The 14,036-nt window shown below is 43.1% G+C and overlaps 1 protein-coding gene across 2 annotated transcripts in view; it reads left to right on the top strand.

Annotated features, from left to right (window-relative positions):
- CALCOCO1 (calcium binding and coiled-coil domain 1) overlaps nucleotides 1-11,024 on the top strand; it is a 45,414-nt gene extending 34,390 nt beyond the window's left edge. For both annotated transcript variants that reach the window (XM_070937944.1, XM_070937943.1), the window contains exons 12-16: nucleotides 1,194-1,289; nucleotides 1,435-1,546; nucleotides 3,760-3,971; nucleotides 4,705-4,811; nucleotides 6,223-11,024. In XM_070937944.1, coding sequence (XP_070794045.1) covers nucleotides 1,194-1,289; nucleotides 1,435-1,546; nucleotides 3,760-3,971; nucleotides 4,705-4,811; nucleotides 6,223-6,418 — 723 coding nt within the window. In that variant the 3' untranslated portion in view covers nucleotides 6,419-11,024. The remainder of the gene's footprint in view (nucleotides 1-1,193; nucleotides 1,290-1,434; nucleotides 1,547-3,759; nucleotides 3,972-4,704; nucleotides 4,812-6,222) is intronic.
- Nucleotides 11,025-14,036: the final 3,012 nt, after the last annotated feature.

Genomic DNA, 14,036 nt, shown 5'->3' with positions numbered 1-14,036 from the left:
TCCTCCCTGAGAATTTTTTTGTGCAGACCTTCAACAGTCCTGTATATCCGATTATTTGGTTAGGTGCATCTACAGAATAGGTCTTCCTAACTTCAGTGCTCTCTAGACTGCAACTCCTTTAGATCTGTCTTGACCATCCTGGCCAGGAGGTCAAAGAGTTGTTGTCTCACTGTATCAGGAGACCACCAAGTTAGGAAAGGCTTAAATGGATTCAGCATGCCAGTTCTCTTATTCTGTTTAAACCTTTGCTGGCACAATCTCTTAAGACAAAGCTGGACCACATAAGGACCATGGACAACACAAGGCTCATCAAACATCCTTGTGTGGTTTGATGCTGCTTATTAAAAAGTCATTAAATTCACTACCATCCAGAAAGGTGTGTTGCTGAGCACCTCGGGCCTCACTGCTACCCTTTGTTCAAGCGCTGCCTCCTCTCTACTAGCAGCTGATTGGCCCACCAGGTATTGCTTTGCGGCCCACAAATATTTTTAATTCATCAGTGTGGCCCTTTCCCCTCTCCGGGTTATGCAGGCCTGCTGTAAGAGGCGAGTGCAGTGTGACAATAAATCAAAACAGAAGCCTAAAAGTCCTTTAGGAAATGGAGTTGGCCAGTGATGAAGGGGAGGCTCTGCCCAATGAATAAAATAGAAGCCCTAGAAAATGGACAGAGCTTTCCAAAAAGGAAAGGAGCTTTCTTAAAATCCCAGCATTGGGCATGAGCATTAACTACAGATAGTCCTTGGGTTACGACCACAATTGAGCCCAACATTTATGTGGCTAAGTGAAACACTTGTTAAGTGGGTTTTGCCCCATTTTACGACTTCTGTTGCCACAGTTGTTAAGTGAATCACTGCATTTGTTAAGTTAGTAACACGGTTGTTAAGTGAATCTGGATTCCCCATTGGCGTTGCTTGTCAGAAGGCCGCAAAAGCTGATCACATGACACTGCAGCCATCATAAAAATATGAACCAGCATCTGAATTTTGATCACATGACCACAGGGATGCTGCAGTGTGTGTGAAAAATGATCCTAAGTCACTTTTTTCCGTGCCCGTTGTAACTTTGAACGGTCATTAAATGAACTGTTGTAAGTCGAGGACTACCTGTATTTAGTTTCCTAGTGGGCTTCATAACTCTCTATACGTGTTATTCTAAAATTCTGCTTTGGCAAATGTCACGTTTGCCCTCATCAGGTTCAAGTCTCTGAGAGCCGCCGCGAGCTTCGGGAACTACGGGCCGCCCTGCAGGTTGGCCAGAAGGAGAAAGAACAACTGCAGTCCGAAAAACAGGTTGGTGTGGCATCCAAATGGAGGGAAGGAAGGCCGACCATAGCCTGAATTTAGTATGAGAAGAAGATACGAAGTGGCGAGAGAAGGAATGCACTGCAGTTCAGGGCTTAATGCTGATGTGTTGTTGCCCACTGTCTGCCTTCAGGAGTTGCTGGTGTACATACGCCGCCTTGAAGAACGTTTGGAGAAAGTAGCAGATGAGAAATGGAGTGAATCAGTTCTGATTGACGAAGAGGAGAGAGCTCTGGATACTCCTGGTTAGTCCCACCACCATCAGCTGGCAGTCCTGTCAATTACCGTACTTTTTGGAGTATAAGACGCACTTCCCCCCCTCACACCCCCCCAAGAGGGTGGAAATGTTGGTGTGTCTTATACACTGAATACAGCCATTTTTGGCCTCCAGAAACCCCGTCCCATTTTCGCCAAAAACGGGATGCACAGAGGGTTTGGGAGCTCTGCAGAGTGCTCCTGGGGGCTGGGGAGGGCAAAAACGCGACATGTAGGGGGTTTGGGAGGCCAAAAATGGGCCCTTTTTCACAAAAACGAGCCCATTTTTGCGAAAAATGGGGCATGCAGAGGGTTTGGGAGGCTTGCAGAGTGCTCCTGGGGGTCAGGGAGGGCAAAAACTTTTTTTTTCTTTTTTACCTCTTCGAAATCTTGGTGTGTCTTATATTCCGATGCGTCTTATAGTCCAAAAAATACAGCATGTTTAGTGAGCCCAGTCCATGTTATCAGTGACAAAGGCAAAAAAATATATATAAATGTAGGGATCAACAGACATTGTTGAGTTCTAAAACTAGCCTTGTGAATCTAAATTTTCAGGCATCCTTAAACTTACTCAGAACAAAGTGGTCAGGGATCTTGATGGAGTTTACCTTTATCTTGATAAAGCTGCTTCTCCAGAATTTTGTTCAGCTAAATCTTTTCTTCCCATATTTAATCTGAAACGGGCAATATGTGGTTGATTGATTTTAATTCCTATGAGTCTGTGGCCCAGGGACGGGTTCAAAATCCCGTCACTACTGGTTCACTCGTGCATATGCGCTCATGCGCGTGCACAGTGCTTCTGCACATGCGCAGAAGCATCTGGGCGGGTGGGTGAAGCCTCCGCCGCTATCAGTTCACCCGAACCAGTAGCAACCCACCACTGCCGTGGCTGATGGTGAGGAATGACAGGAGCTGCAGTGCAGCGATATCTGAGTACTGAATATTTACTACCCTGGTGGTTAGGGCCACAACTGGGAAAATCTATTCTCTCTGTCGCACTTTGTAATTCTTCCATTCTTTTCTCACTCTGCGGGAACTCTGGAGTATTCCATAATGAAGCTGTAAAGTCAGACTTTAGATTTTGTGAGATATTTCTTCTGGGTGGATGGAACATCCTTTCCTAGGAACTTTCAAAAAGAGAACTTTTTGCTTCCCTTCCCCAAATCCATGCCAAGCATATTAGGAAATATTTACTGTCCTCCTTTTTCTTTTTCTTTTTCTTTTTCTTTTTCTTTTTCTTTTTCTTTTTCTTTACTTTTCTTGCCTTCAAGTCTGAGGCAAGGAGGAGCCTGAGTGGCGTAGGAGGCTAATGCCTCCTACTAAGGCAGCATTTAACATCCAGCTGCCTGCAATTACTGCGAGTTCAATTCTCATCAGGCTCAAGGTCGACTCAGCCTTCCATCCTTTCTAAGGTGGGTAAAATGAGGACCCAGTTTGTGGGGGCAATAAGCTGACTTTGTATAAAATATACAAAAATATGAAGGCTATTTTCTACCATATAGAAAATATGGTAGAAAATATAACGAGGTAAGGAAAGGTTACATAGGTAAGCAAAAGATATGACTTATGTATTTATTAATTTACCTTTAAAGACCTATTATATATATATACATTAAGAACGATATAAGAACACATTTTTATACCATGTAACCGTGTAGCAAAGATTATCTATATGTACAAACATTTGTATTTTTATTTATTTCCTTTTTCTACACCATGTAACCGGATGGACAAAAATTGTATTATTATAATTTCTTAATAATAAAACATTTAAAACTGAAAAAAAAAATATGAAGGCTATTGCTTAACGCATTGTAAGCCGCCCTAAGTCTCCGGAGAAGGGCGGCATATAAAAATAAACAAAAATAAAAATAAAAAATAAAAATAAAAATAAAGTCAGCATTGATTCCTGAGAACTGCCCAGCGAAGTCTCTGTGGGTTTTTCGGCAAGGTTTTTCAAAAATGGTTTGTCCTTATCTCCTTCCTAGGAGATATCCAGTTTCAGGTTCAAGCCCCAATAGGAGGCTAAGGCAAACTGCCCTAGAGCAAACTGAGCAATGTTTTTCTCTGCAAGGTCAGTCTCTACTGGGAGCATCATTGCTCTCTGGGAGAGATTTTTACACACACACACACACACACACACACACACACACATACACATACACATACACCTAACGCCATCTCCTTCATTTTCATCTTCCAGGCTCCCTGGACTCTCTGTCTGATTCAGAGGATGAATGCCCTGAGGACATGCGCCTGCCTACCCAGCTCAGTTCTTACAGCCTGTGTGACACCCGAGCAGTGACCACCACGCCTCCCTGTGCCCATGGGTTATCTCACACAGTGGTGATCAGCCAGCCTGCTCCTATTGCTAGTCAGATCAAACAGCTGCCTGAGGATTCCAGTTCTGACTCGGTGAGGCCCTGAGAAGCAAGGAAGGACCTAGCCCAGCCCGCATTTAGCTGTCCAAGGCGAAGGGCGAAAGAGTTGCTTTGGGGATCCAGGCAAAGAGATGAACTAGCCCAGGGATAGAGCACCTGTTTTGAGGTTTTGAAAGCATACTGTGAGTGCCTTGATGCCATGGAATCCTCGAAGGAGGCCTGGCACTTTCACAAAATGTTTACTGTTGGAGCATAATCACTAGGAGGATGACGTGTTAAAAATGCTGCCCATCAACCCACTGGCCTCTCCTAAAGGATGCTTCCTATCACACTGGTTTAGTTTTTTATCTTTTTGGGGGGTGGGCAGGAAGATAGCAGGTCTACAGCTACTCATCATTTTTATTTTCTCAGTGTCTGTCAGATCCAGGGGCATTATGGGTGTGTGTGTGTGTGTACACATGCATGGACATCTGCACTAAAGGTTGATGTGCTTACTTTTCGTGATACCAGCTTCCAATTTTGTAAATTCAGAGAAACAATAATAATATCCAAAAGGGACAAGAAATGCGATTAGCACCAAGAGACCATTGAACCTAGATATTTTCTGTGCAAATCAGGTGTCCTGAAAGGAGGATTCTGTATGCCTACATATATTTATCGAGGCATAGGAGTTGCGGTGCCCTCCCGCATAGGAAGAACAGGCCAGTTGTTGTGAGCATGAGCCAAAGTCAAACACACTGAAAACATGCCTCTCTTTCTATTTGCAGGAAGCTGAAGATGAGAAGGCAGTCCTGATGGCAGCTGCTCAGAGTGGTGGTGAAGAAACCAATCTACTCCTTCCAGAACTGGGCAATGGCTTCTGTGAAGTGGCCAGGTGAGGGGAAGTTATTCCATCTGTACTGCATTTTCTCTTCAACCTTGTCCTCTCTCAGATGTATTCAGTGGTAGGATTCTACCAGTTTGGACCGGTTCAAGCGAACCGGTAGTTCCCACTTCCTACTGAGAGCGAACCAGTTCTCTGATGCTGTGAAAGTGGGCCCGTCCACCCACCCCCGATTTATACTGATCTTTATTTCTTCTTCTGAAGCCCAGCTGATCAGGGGCGGCAGATTGAATTGGCCCTCCTCAGCTGTTTTCCTTGCTCCTTTCCTTGTTTGTAACACGGAAGTTCAATTTTATGGAAACTGCACAGTGCGCATTTGGCGCGTGCGCTATCAGCGATCCGGTTGTTCAACCAGTAGGATCCCACCCCTGGATGTATTGGACTACACCTGTAATCACTCCTGGCACCCACCTTCTGGGCAAGTGCCAGATTTGGGAGTATGCTGAAGAATAAGATGAAAATACAGAAACTGCAATTATTTCTGTAAGAATCTTGGCTTTCTTCATGGGTGAGGGGAGGAAAAGTGTTACCGGCAACATCTGAACATTTTCTAGATAGTACCTGTCAAAAGTTCAGAACCGAGAGGGACCTGGCCAAATTAGGGTTCCAGTAATTCGGTAATCTGCAGTCCTCCTTAGCCACTTCGTAAAAATTGCAAAGCCAGACAGGTCATGGCTTGAAAAGAAGAGAAAGAAAGAAAATGCTGATTATGCAAAATAAGAAATGCATGCAAATGTACCCAGTTTAATTAAGGGTTTCATCTTCCAGTTGCCCAGAATGCCAGTCTGGATTGTCTAACAGCCAAACTGTATATATATATAATGACTCAGAGAATATACACAGCCTTAGCTGTGGAAACCTGAGATCAACGTTTCCCATATTTTTTTCAGAGTAAAAGCTGATTCTTTGGTATGTAAGCTTCTTTTTCCTCTGCCCACTTTTCTGTCCTGTAAATTCATCCTGTCTCAGTATCCTCTTCCTTCCCATCCTTTCTGCACCCCTAAGCCTCCCACTTACAGGTGTCTTTTTTTTCCCCCTCCACTGCTTTTCTTCTCTCTCCTTGCTGATTGCCACAGGTGTTAAGCTCTATGCTTAGTGAAGGACTTGTTTAGCTTAAGGGGCCCTGTGTGTCCGGAGGATGAAACCTTTCCCCTGCCTTCATTTGTGATGAATGTATCTTGGCCTACACTGGAGGTCAAGTCTCACTGACCTTAATTCTGTGACTCTAGGCATTTTGGACAATGACTGCCTGAGCAACTCTTCACTCTACTCTGGTTTTGCACAATGATTTCTACGGGAGAATATTCAGAAGATCAGTTTATTAAATTTCAATTTTTGAGCGCTCCTTTTAATTTTTTTTCTCTCTCTCTCTCTTTTTTCCATACTTTTCCTCCGTGCTCAGTGGGCTGACAGGGCGGCAGATGTCAGAACCATCCGGAATGGGCGCATCTCCCTTGGATCTGCCTTCTCCAGGCTTTTGGAAGGAGTGTCCCATCTGCCACGAGCGCTTCCCACCTGAGAGTGACAAGGAAACTGTTGATACGCATGTGGACGGGCACTTCTTCTTCAGCACCCACGACCCCTTTACTTTTGAATAAGCTTCTTGTCTCCATCACCATCATCATGCACCTCCTTGTTTTCCCCTCCCTCCCCTCTGTCGTTTCAGTAGGATTCAGGCTGGTTCCTCCCCTCTCTTCTTGCTTCCATAGAGAGTTCCTTAAAAAGAACGAATTATTCTAGCACAATTCTGTCATTGGGTTGACGGCTGTAAAAAAAAAAAACACTGTTGTCTTCCAAGGCAGAACAGTCAGAGCCATCTTGCATCAGGAGTTGTATCCTCAGGGATAGGGACTAGGTGAGATTAAACAGTAGCAGGATGGGCTGTATCGCCATAGAGCGGTAGTTGTCCAGGCATTTTGTGTGAGCTTTTACAGAGATCCACAATGACTTTGCCTTCTTGTTTGCCTGCCAGTGAATCGGTGCTGCAAAATTCTTGAAAATGCTGGTATCCACAAAACCCATCAAATAATAGGTAAGTCCTCCCTGTGCATATGCCCAGAAGCTTTAGGGTCCCTATGCCTTGCAAGAAAGTCAGGGGTCCCTATGCCGTGCAAGGAAATCAGCTGTTTTCACACTGTTCAGTGACCATCAGATCTCCTCACTATGGAAGGTAATGATATTCTGACCTTTGCCCTGAAAGAACTCTGTAGACTTTATATAGAAAGTCAGGAGCAATTGCAAGTGAGATATGATAATAGCACTTAGCACATAGGCTTATTTACACCACCCCTACCCCAATAGTGGTTTACAGCTATACAGCACTCTCTTGGGCTGTTTACAATGTCAGCATATTGCCCCCAATCACCTGGGTCCTCATTATACTGACTCTGGAAGGATGGAAGGCTGATTGAGCTCCCTCAGGATTAAACTCCAGGCTGTGGGCAGAGTTTGCCTGCAATACTGCCCTCTAACCACTGGACCACCTGGGTTGCTCATTAACAAGCAAATGGAGACAGAAGAAGAGGTTTCAGTTTCCTTATTGATAGCAGCCATATTGAGATGAATGGGAAAGGAAGGCCTTTAAAAGTTGTGTAGGTATTGAGGCTCCAGTCAACCATGCAGCACCATATCTGGTTTTCCTATTATAAGGACTGCTTGATTCCTGGCCTCCAGGTCTAATAAGAGTCCTTGTGGCTGATTTCAGCTGGAATCCAGTCATATCTGGGGAGGTACAGACTCTGCACCCCTGGAATAAACCAAAAGTCAGTATTTGAGAAGTTCTCAAATTAAGGATGTAAATTCCTTGGTTATAAATAGGTGGGTGAATTTATATCTACAACACAAGTGTTTGGGGAAAAGAGTCGGGGGGCAAAAATGTCCATGTTTAGAGGGTACTCCCCTCTCTTCTCAGTGTTAAATATAGAACAGCTCTGTAGCAGATGAGAGCTTGGCCCACCTATTGCTTAACTCCTCAGTATGTAAAAAGAAAGAACAAATGAAATGCAAACGAACGGATTGTCTATTTATTGGTTTAGCTACTGGTAACTCTTCCAACAAAACCTCAAAGGATTTTATTGCTTATATTTATATATTATATGGCATTGTATGTGGGCTTTTTAAAATAAAAGCTAAAGCAACCATACTCACAGACATGTAAATTAGAATAAAATAGAGAAGAGATTCCATAAAATCTCTTTCTGCATATCTCATCACCACGAGAGAACAACATTATACAAATTCACAGGCAAGGTTGTTTTTCTCCCTTAAACATGATCAATAACTTTCCTAAATGTGGCTGTTACCTTTACATAAATAGCAAAAGGCAAGATTATTCTATTATAATTCCCGTTCTCAAATATTCAAACGCTACTATTTAAACTGAAGGAGAAGGGACAAGGACATTACAGTAATGTACAGTAATTGCCATTTCTCTCAAGGAATGGAAAGGGGTGAGGAAGGATATTCGTAAGAGATATCTTTAAATCAGAAATTAATTGAAGTGGTTTTAATCAAGTTAACTTTATCTCCCACCAGAATAGCAATCAGTGCATTTTCCTTCCAAAAGGAACCAAAATGAATAAAGAGCAGAAAAAATAGCATTGGCTAAGGGGCGGGTTTCAAAACCCATCACTACCGGTTTGCTTATGGGTGCTCGCGCGAATGCGCAACAGCATCCGGGTGGGTGGGCGGAGCCTCCCGCTGCCACTGCTACCAGTTCACCCAAACCAGGGTGAACTGGTAACAACCCAACACTGCATTGGCTATTGCATGAGAACTTTGCAGCATGTAATTAATTGATCAGATGATTCACTCTAAGAATTAGCAACAGGAATAGCATTTTGCCACGACATTAGTGTTATTAGTATTAAGCAGAAATACATATATTTTTGAGCTAGGGACAATGCACCTGGAGAAAACATCGAAGCATGCTTATCTCGATGCTTTTGATCGTAGCTGTGCGTAAATGTGCTTTGGCTCCAGATTTTCATTTTCTCACCATAGAATAAATTAGCCCCATTATGCAAGTCAGCTCATACTAAAATAAGTTATGCTTCCAGAATAAAAGATAGCAAATGTATCTGTTTCAGAAGAAAAACCAAATTAAATTATTGTAAGATATAGAGTCCCAGGTTAGCTTAATTACTCAATATATATTTAGCACAAAAATATATGATACATTATATTAGCACAAATATATACAATAGATTTATATTTGCACAAATTTCATCATAACACAAATCCAAAGAATTTGGAATGTCAATAGCAGAAAAAGGCAGAAAATGGAGTTAAATGATGTGAAGAGCAGGGATGTTCTACAAATAGCCAAATATCAAGTTATGAAGAGTGCCAACACCAACTGCCTGGTATGCAAAACCTCATTGATTAGAGTTAAAGCAACCTTGCCAGTCCTATTCAGATTCTTTTGCCTTAAAATCTAGAAACGTGTTGTTGTTGTTTGCATTGTACCTACAGTTCTGAACTGTTGAGAATGTGTAGTTACTCCCTGACACATGATTTATAATTCAAGGCTCCTTCCCCCTTCAAATCATAGCCTTTGGTGCAAACCTCAGGTGAGGCACTGGGGATGCATCCATATGCAATGCTAGCTCTGACTGGTAGACATCTAGAGGCCCACCCATGAGTATCTTTCTTCCAGCAAGGATTCCGTCTCTTGGACAATACCTGCAGCTAATCCCCCATGGAGGCATAATCTGAGGCTTTATAGTTATAGTTTATTATATTTATATACTACCGTATCTCTGGGGGCAACTCAGAGGGTAGGTGCCCCCACAGAGAATGCTCTCCCCCTGGGGGCCGTCAGCCGGCATTGTCTGGCCGACGGCACCCTAAGGAGGCCCTCTTTGTGGGAGCGTACTGGTCGGTGGGAGAAGACGGTCTTGTAAGTACCCAGGTCCTAAGCCATGGAGCACTCTAAAGGTGGTAACCAGTACCTTGAAGTGCACCCGGAAGACCACCGGGAGCCAGTGCAGCTCGCGCAGGAGAGGAGTTGGAATGCACCATTTTAAACTGCAAATGAGGGAACCTATGTTCACATGTTCCGACGTGAACATATCTCCCTCTGTGCAAAATAATAATAATAATAATGGCAATTTGCAGGATGACAGTGGGAAAGGTTCTAGGATAATGCACCTAATACATCGTTGTAAAGAGAGTTTTGGAGGAGCACTGGAACCTGAGACATGGCATCAGTAATTTGATCTGGTTCTTTGTAGAAGAAGCTGTCAATCGTGATAGGGCTACATGAGTAAATGAGATCCAAGACATACAAGAAGAGACAAGTGCAAGGGGGCAAATGTGAAGGTGGTTCCCAACCAGCCACAGTTCCTTAAGTAGACTTGGTTTTTGTTTTGTTTTTATTTTGTTTTTGTTTTTTTGTCTTCACCTCTTTTCTTAAGTTGCTCTTTCCTAATGCTGTGCTGAATCTATTGCTTCTTTCTCAACTTGCTGCCATGTGACTACTGATGCATGTGTCTCCTTTCTGTGAGATAGCGCCTTTGGCTTTAGTTGCCTCTCCTTTGACATCATAACCCTTGTATATATATTCCCTTTCCGGCACTTGCTGAATTTTGCATTTGCTTCCTTCTATTTGTGAGGTGGGATGGGTGGGTTGCAGTTTCTTCTTGCTTCTGCCTTTTGACCTCTCATTTGAGTCACAAGAGAGGAATGTAAGATCCAGATCCTGCTGTATCGATACAGAAGGAGAGAGAGACAAAACCTCTCTTAAGGACTGTGCCTTTTGAAGATATAATGCTACAAAATGCCTCTTCATGCCTGAACAGCTATCAGACCCAGGATGGAAGTCAAAATGACCACTAGATGGTAGCAAAGAGTTAGAGGGTTTTTTTGTATCTTTGCTGCCATCTATCAAGACAACTAAACACTCACAGCACAGGTTTGATAGCTATACATTCACATTTTTTTTGGAAATCCTTTTCATTGTTACCTGCATTTGTGGCTTTGTCTTCTCCTCGTCTGGTTTTTTTTTTTCCTTTTCCTAAACAGTTGAGGGTTTTTTCCCCCCACTAAATATAATAGCCGCTCAGAGCAATAATCACCCTTTCCCCCAGCCTTGACCTTTCCCCAAGTCTATGTATAGGGTGTGTATATATATGTATATATTTATATTTATATTTATATGACATGTTGCAGCTATTCTAATAAAATGCGGTCTTTCTGCAACTCGCTGGTTTTTGTTGTTTGTTGAGTTGAGCAAATTATGATTTGGAAAACGTGATTATTTTTTTTTTCTGATTGAGGGTCCTGCTGCATATTGCTGATGGCGAGTGGAGCTGAAGGAAGCTGGACTCCAGCTGGACTGGAGAAAAAAGGGATGGGGTTTGAGCACCAACTTTTTTTTGGGGGGGGGGCATTCCTTTCCCTTCTCATGTAGCCAGACAGGAAACTATGATTGCCAATAGACTTTGGTTCAAGTGAAGGCTGCTTGGAATTGGAACGTAATGAAAAAAGCTTGTCTTACTCATGCTGGCAGAGAGGGCCTACTTTGGATCCAGTTGGCCAAAAGAACTCCCGACTATCAGAATCCAGTAGAAGAGCCTTCTCTGCTGCATCACCTGCCCTTTGGAACATCTTACCTTTTAAGGTTATATTTGCCTCCTTCCTTCTTCCACTAGAGCCTAAAGACTAGGCTTTGCCGGTTGTCCTGGGGACCAAATGGGGGAGTTCCACCCAGGAAATGGCTGCTGGATGAATGGCAGACTTCACTTCCCCTACACACACTCTGCTCTCCACCCATCCAACCCTTTGGTTATCATATTGATGTATTCTCGTTGTGTTCTATTTCATTGTTCACTTTATTGCTCTGTTATTTTACTTCTGTTTACACTCATTTCTTTCTTTTTATTGTTGTAAGCCACCTAAAGTAACCTTACGGCGAGATAGGTGGCAAGTAAATTAAGCAAACAAACAAAATTATTCCATATCACTTATTCTGGCAGATTGCCCGCTTCAGTGTTTCCCAACCTTGACCATATGTGGACTTGAGATCCGTGCCTTGTCCTACAATCCAAGCTAGATCAAGAGAATAGGGTAGACCAACCCCTGGGGAAGCTTCTGTCTCTTCAGGAAGCCCACTCCTGCTTCCAGAGCCCTCAGTCTGTGTGTTTCTGCATGCGGCAAACATAGTTAGAAAGAACAGATGAGCTGAGAATGGCAGCTAAAGGGCCTCAATAGTAAGTGAGGGAAATCCTACTTCTCAGCAAGTCACTTTCCATGCAGAAGGAGGCAAAATAGAATAGAATAGAATAACAAGAGTTGGAAGGAACCTTGCAGGTCTTCTAGTCCAACCCCCTGCCCAGGCAGAAAACCCTACACCACTTTAGACAAATGGTTATCCAACATCTTCCTAAAAATTTCCAGTGTTGGAGCATTCATGTTCCACTGATTAATTGTTCTAACTGTCAGGAAATTTCTCCTTAGTTCTAAATTGCTTCTCTCCTTGATTAGTTTCCATCCACTGCTTCTTGTTCTACCCTTAGGTGCTTTGGAGAATAGTTTGACTCCCTCTTCTTTGTGGCAACCCCTGAGATATTGGAACACTGCTATCATGTCTCCCCTAGTCCTTCTCTTCATTAAACTAGACATACCCAGTTCCTGCAACTGTTCCTTATATGTTTTAGCCTCCAGTCCCCTAATCATCTTTATTGCTCTTCTCTGCACTCTTTCTAGAGTCTCCACATCTTTTTTACATCGTGGCGACCAAAACTGAATGCAATATTCCAAGTGTGGCCTTACCAAAGCATTATAAAGTGGTATTAACACTTCACCTGATCTTGATTCTATCCCTCTGTTTATGCAGCCCAGAACTGTGTTGGCTTTTTTGGCAGCTGCTGCACACTGCTGGCTCATATCTAAATGGTTGTCCACTAGGACTCCCAAAATCCCTCTCACAGTTACTACTATTGATAGTAACTGAGTACTATTGAGAGCAAAGAATCAGTGAATGTCCTGCAGGGAATTTAGTACATCCAGGATCACCTCCATCTTCCTCATCCTCAGCAGCAGCAGATATAAAATTCTTATTAGTAAAACTAATCATTGCATTCTGTTCAATATTTATTTGCTCTTTCATGTGTGCAGTTCATATCTATGCAGTATCAGTGCAATCTACCATCTCTGCTTCCTGGTATTTTGAGAAGCCCATAGCAGTGTTTCTGGCCTAGTCCAGAAAAACTGCTTCAGCCATGCCTGTTCATTCCCACCAGTAAATCCCAGTTTGCTGTAACTCCTCACCATAGCCAAATCCCAGCTGGAGAAACCAGCATGCCTGGGAAGGAGGGAACAGCTTTTCCTGTTCCAGCACTGGAGCAGATAACGACAAAATCAATTTTTATCACCCTTGCCTTTTATGGACCCTTTAAAATATAACAGCAAATCATTGAGGAATTCATTATCCCTCCGCCCTTTCTTTCCCAGTGTGTGTCTGTCTCGGGTGTCTGTGTGTGTAATTTTATTTAATTAGAAATGTAAAATACAAAAGACCCACAGGCAGGTGAAGATGGACAGGCAGAGTTGGGCTGAGTGATGGCCCAACGAGGCTAGATTTATGGCTGTACGGATGGAAGCTCTGCCCTTGTATAGCCAATAGTAATGGAGTGTTGCAATCCAAGTCTTAAGCGCAATGGGTGACCTGGGATCTATAGATCATTAATACAACCTGACTCATGGCTGCTGCAATTATCCGGGGTGAATAAGATGGAAGCTGAGCTGGGCAGGAGGGGCAGTCAGCTGGCTTCAGAGAGGCCAGGTGCTGTGTTGGGAAATTTCTACAAGGATGATCCAATGGCTGGAGAATATGGATGATAAGAAATGGGTGCCAAACATAGGACTTGTAAGAGAATTTCCTCAGAATAGATTCAGATATATTTACAAGCAGAGTCAAGGGTTTGTCAAGGGATGCCTGCTCCTTGATTTAACTTGTCCTCATGCTCTTTGGGTATTTGGGTGGTTCAGGAATGTACCAGCTGCTTTCTAAACTAGGAAGAGGGGAGAAGACAGGAATATAACTTTAAAATAATTTATCACTACAGTGTGCCTAAAAGTCCCTTAACACCACTGAAACAAGTATAGCGAAGTCTACTAATTTCAATAGGAGAAAGGCACTTAAGCATACTTGCTTGGAAGTTGGACTCTGGGACCCAGTCAATACAAAATCAATACATTCAAAATTCAGTTCTC

The sequence above is a fragment of the Pituophis catenifer genome, unplaced genomic scaffold (genome assembly GCF_029215685.1).
Source record: "Pituophis catenifer annectens isolate HBS135680 unplaced genomic scaffold, rPitCat1.0.hap2 SCAF_2, whole genome shotgun sequence".
Classification (NCBI taxonomy): Eukaryota; Metazoa; Chordata; class Lepidosauria; order Squamata; family Colubridae; genus Pituophis; species Pituophis catenifer.
This window is presented reverse-complemented; position numbering and strand designations above follow the sequence as displayed.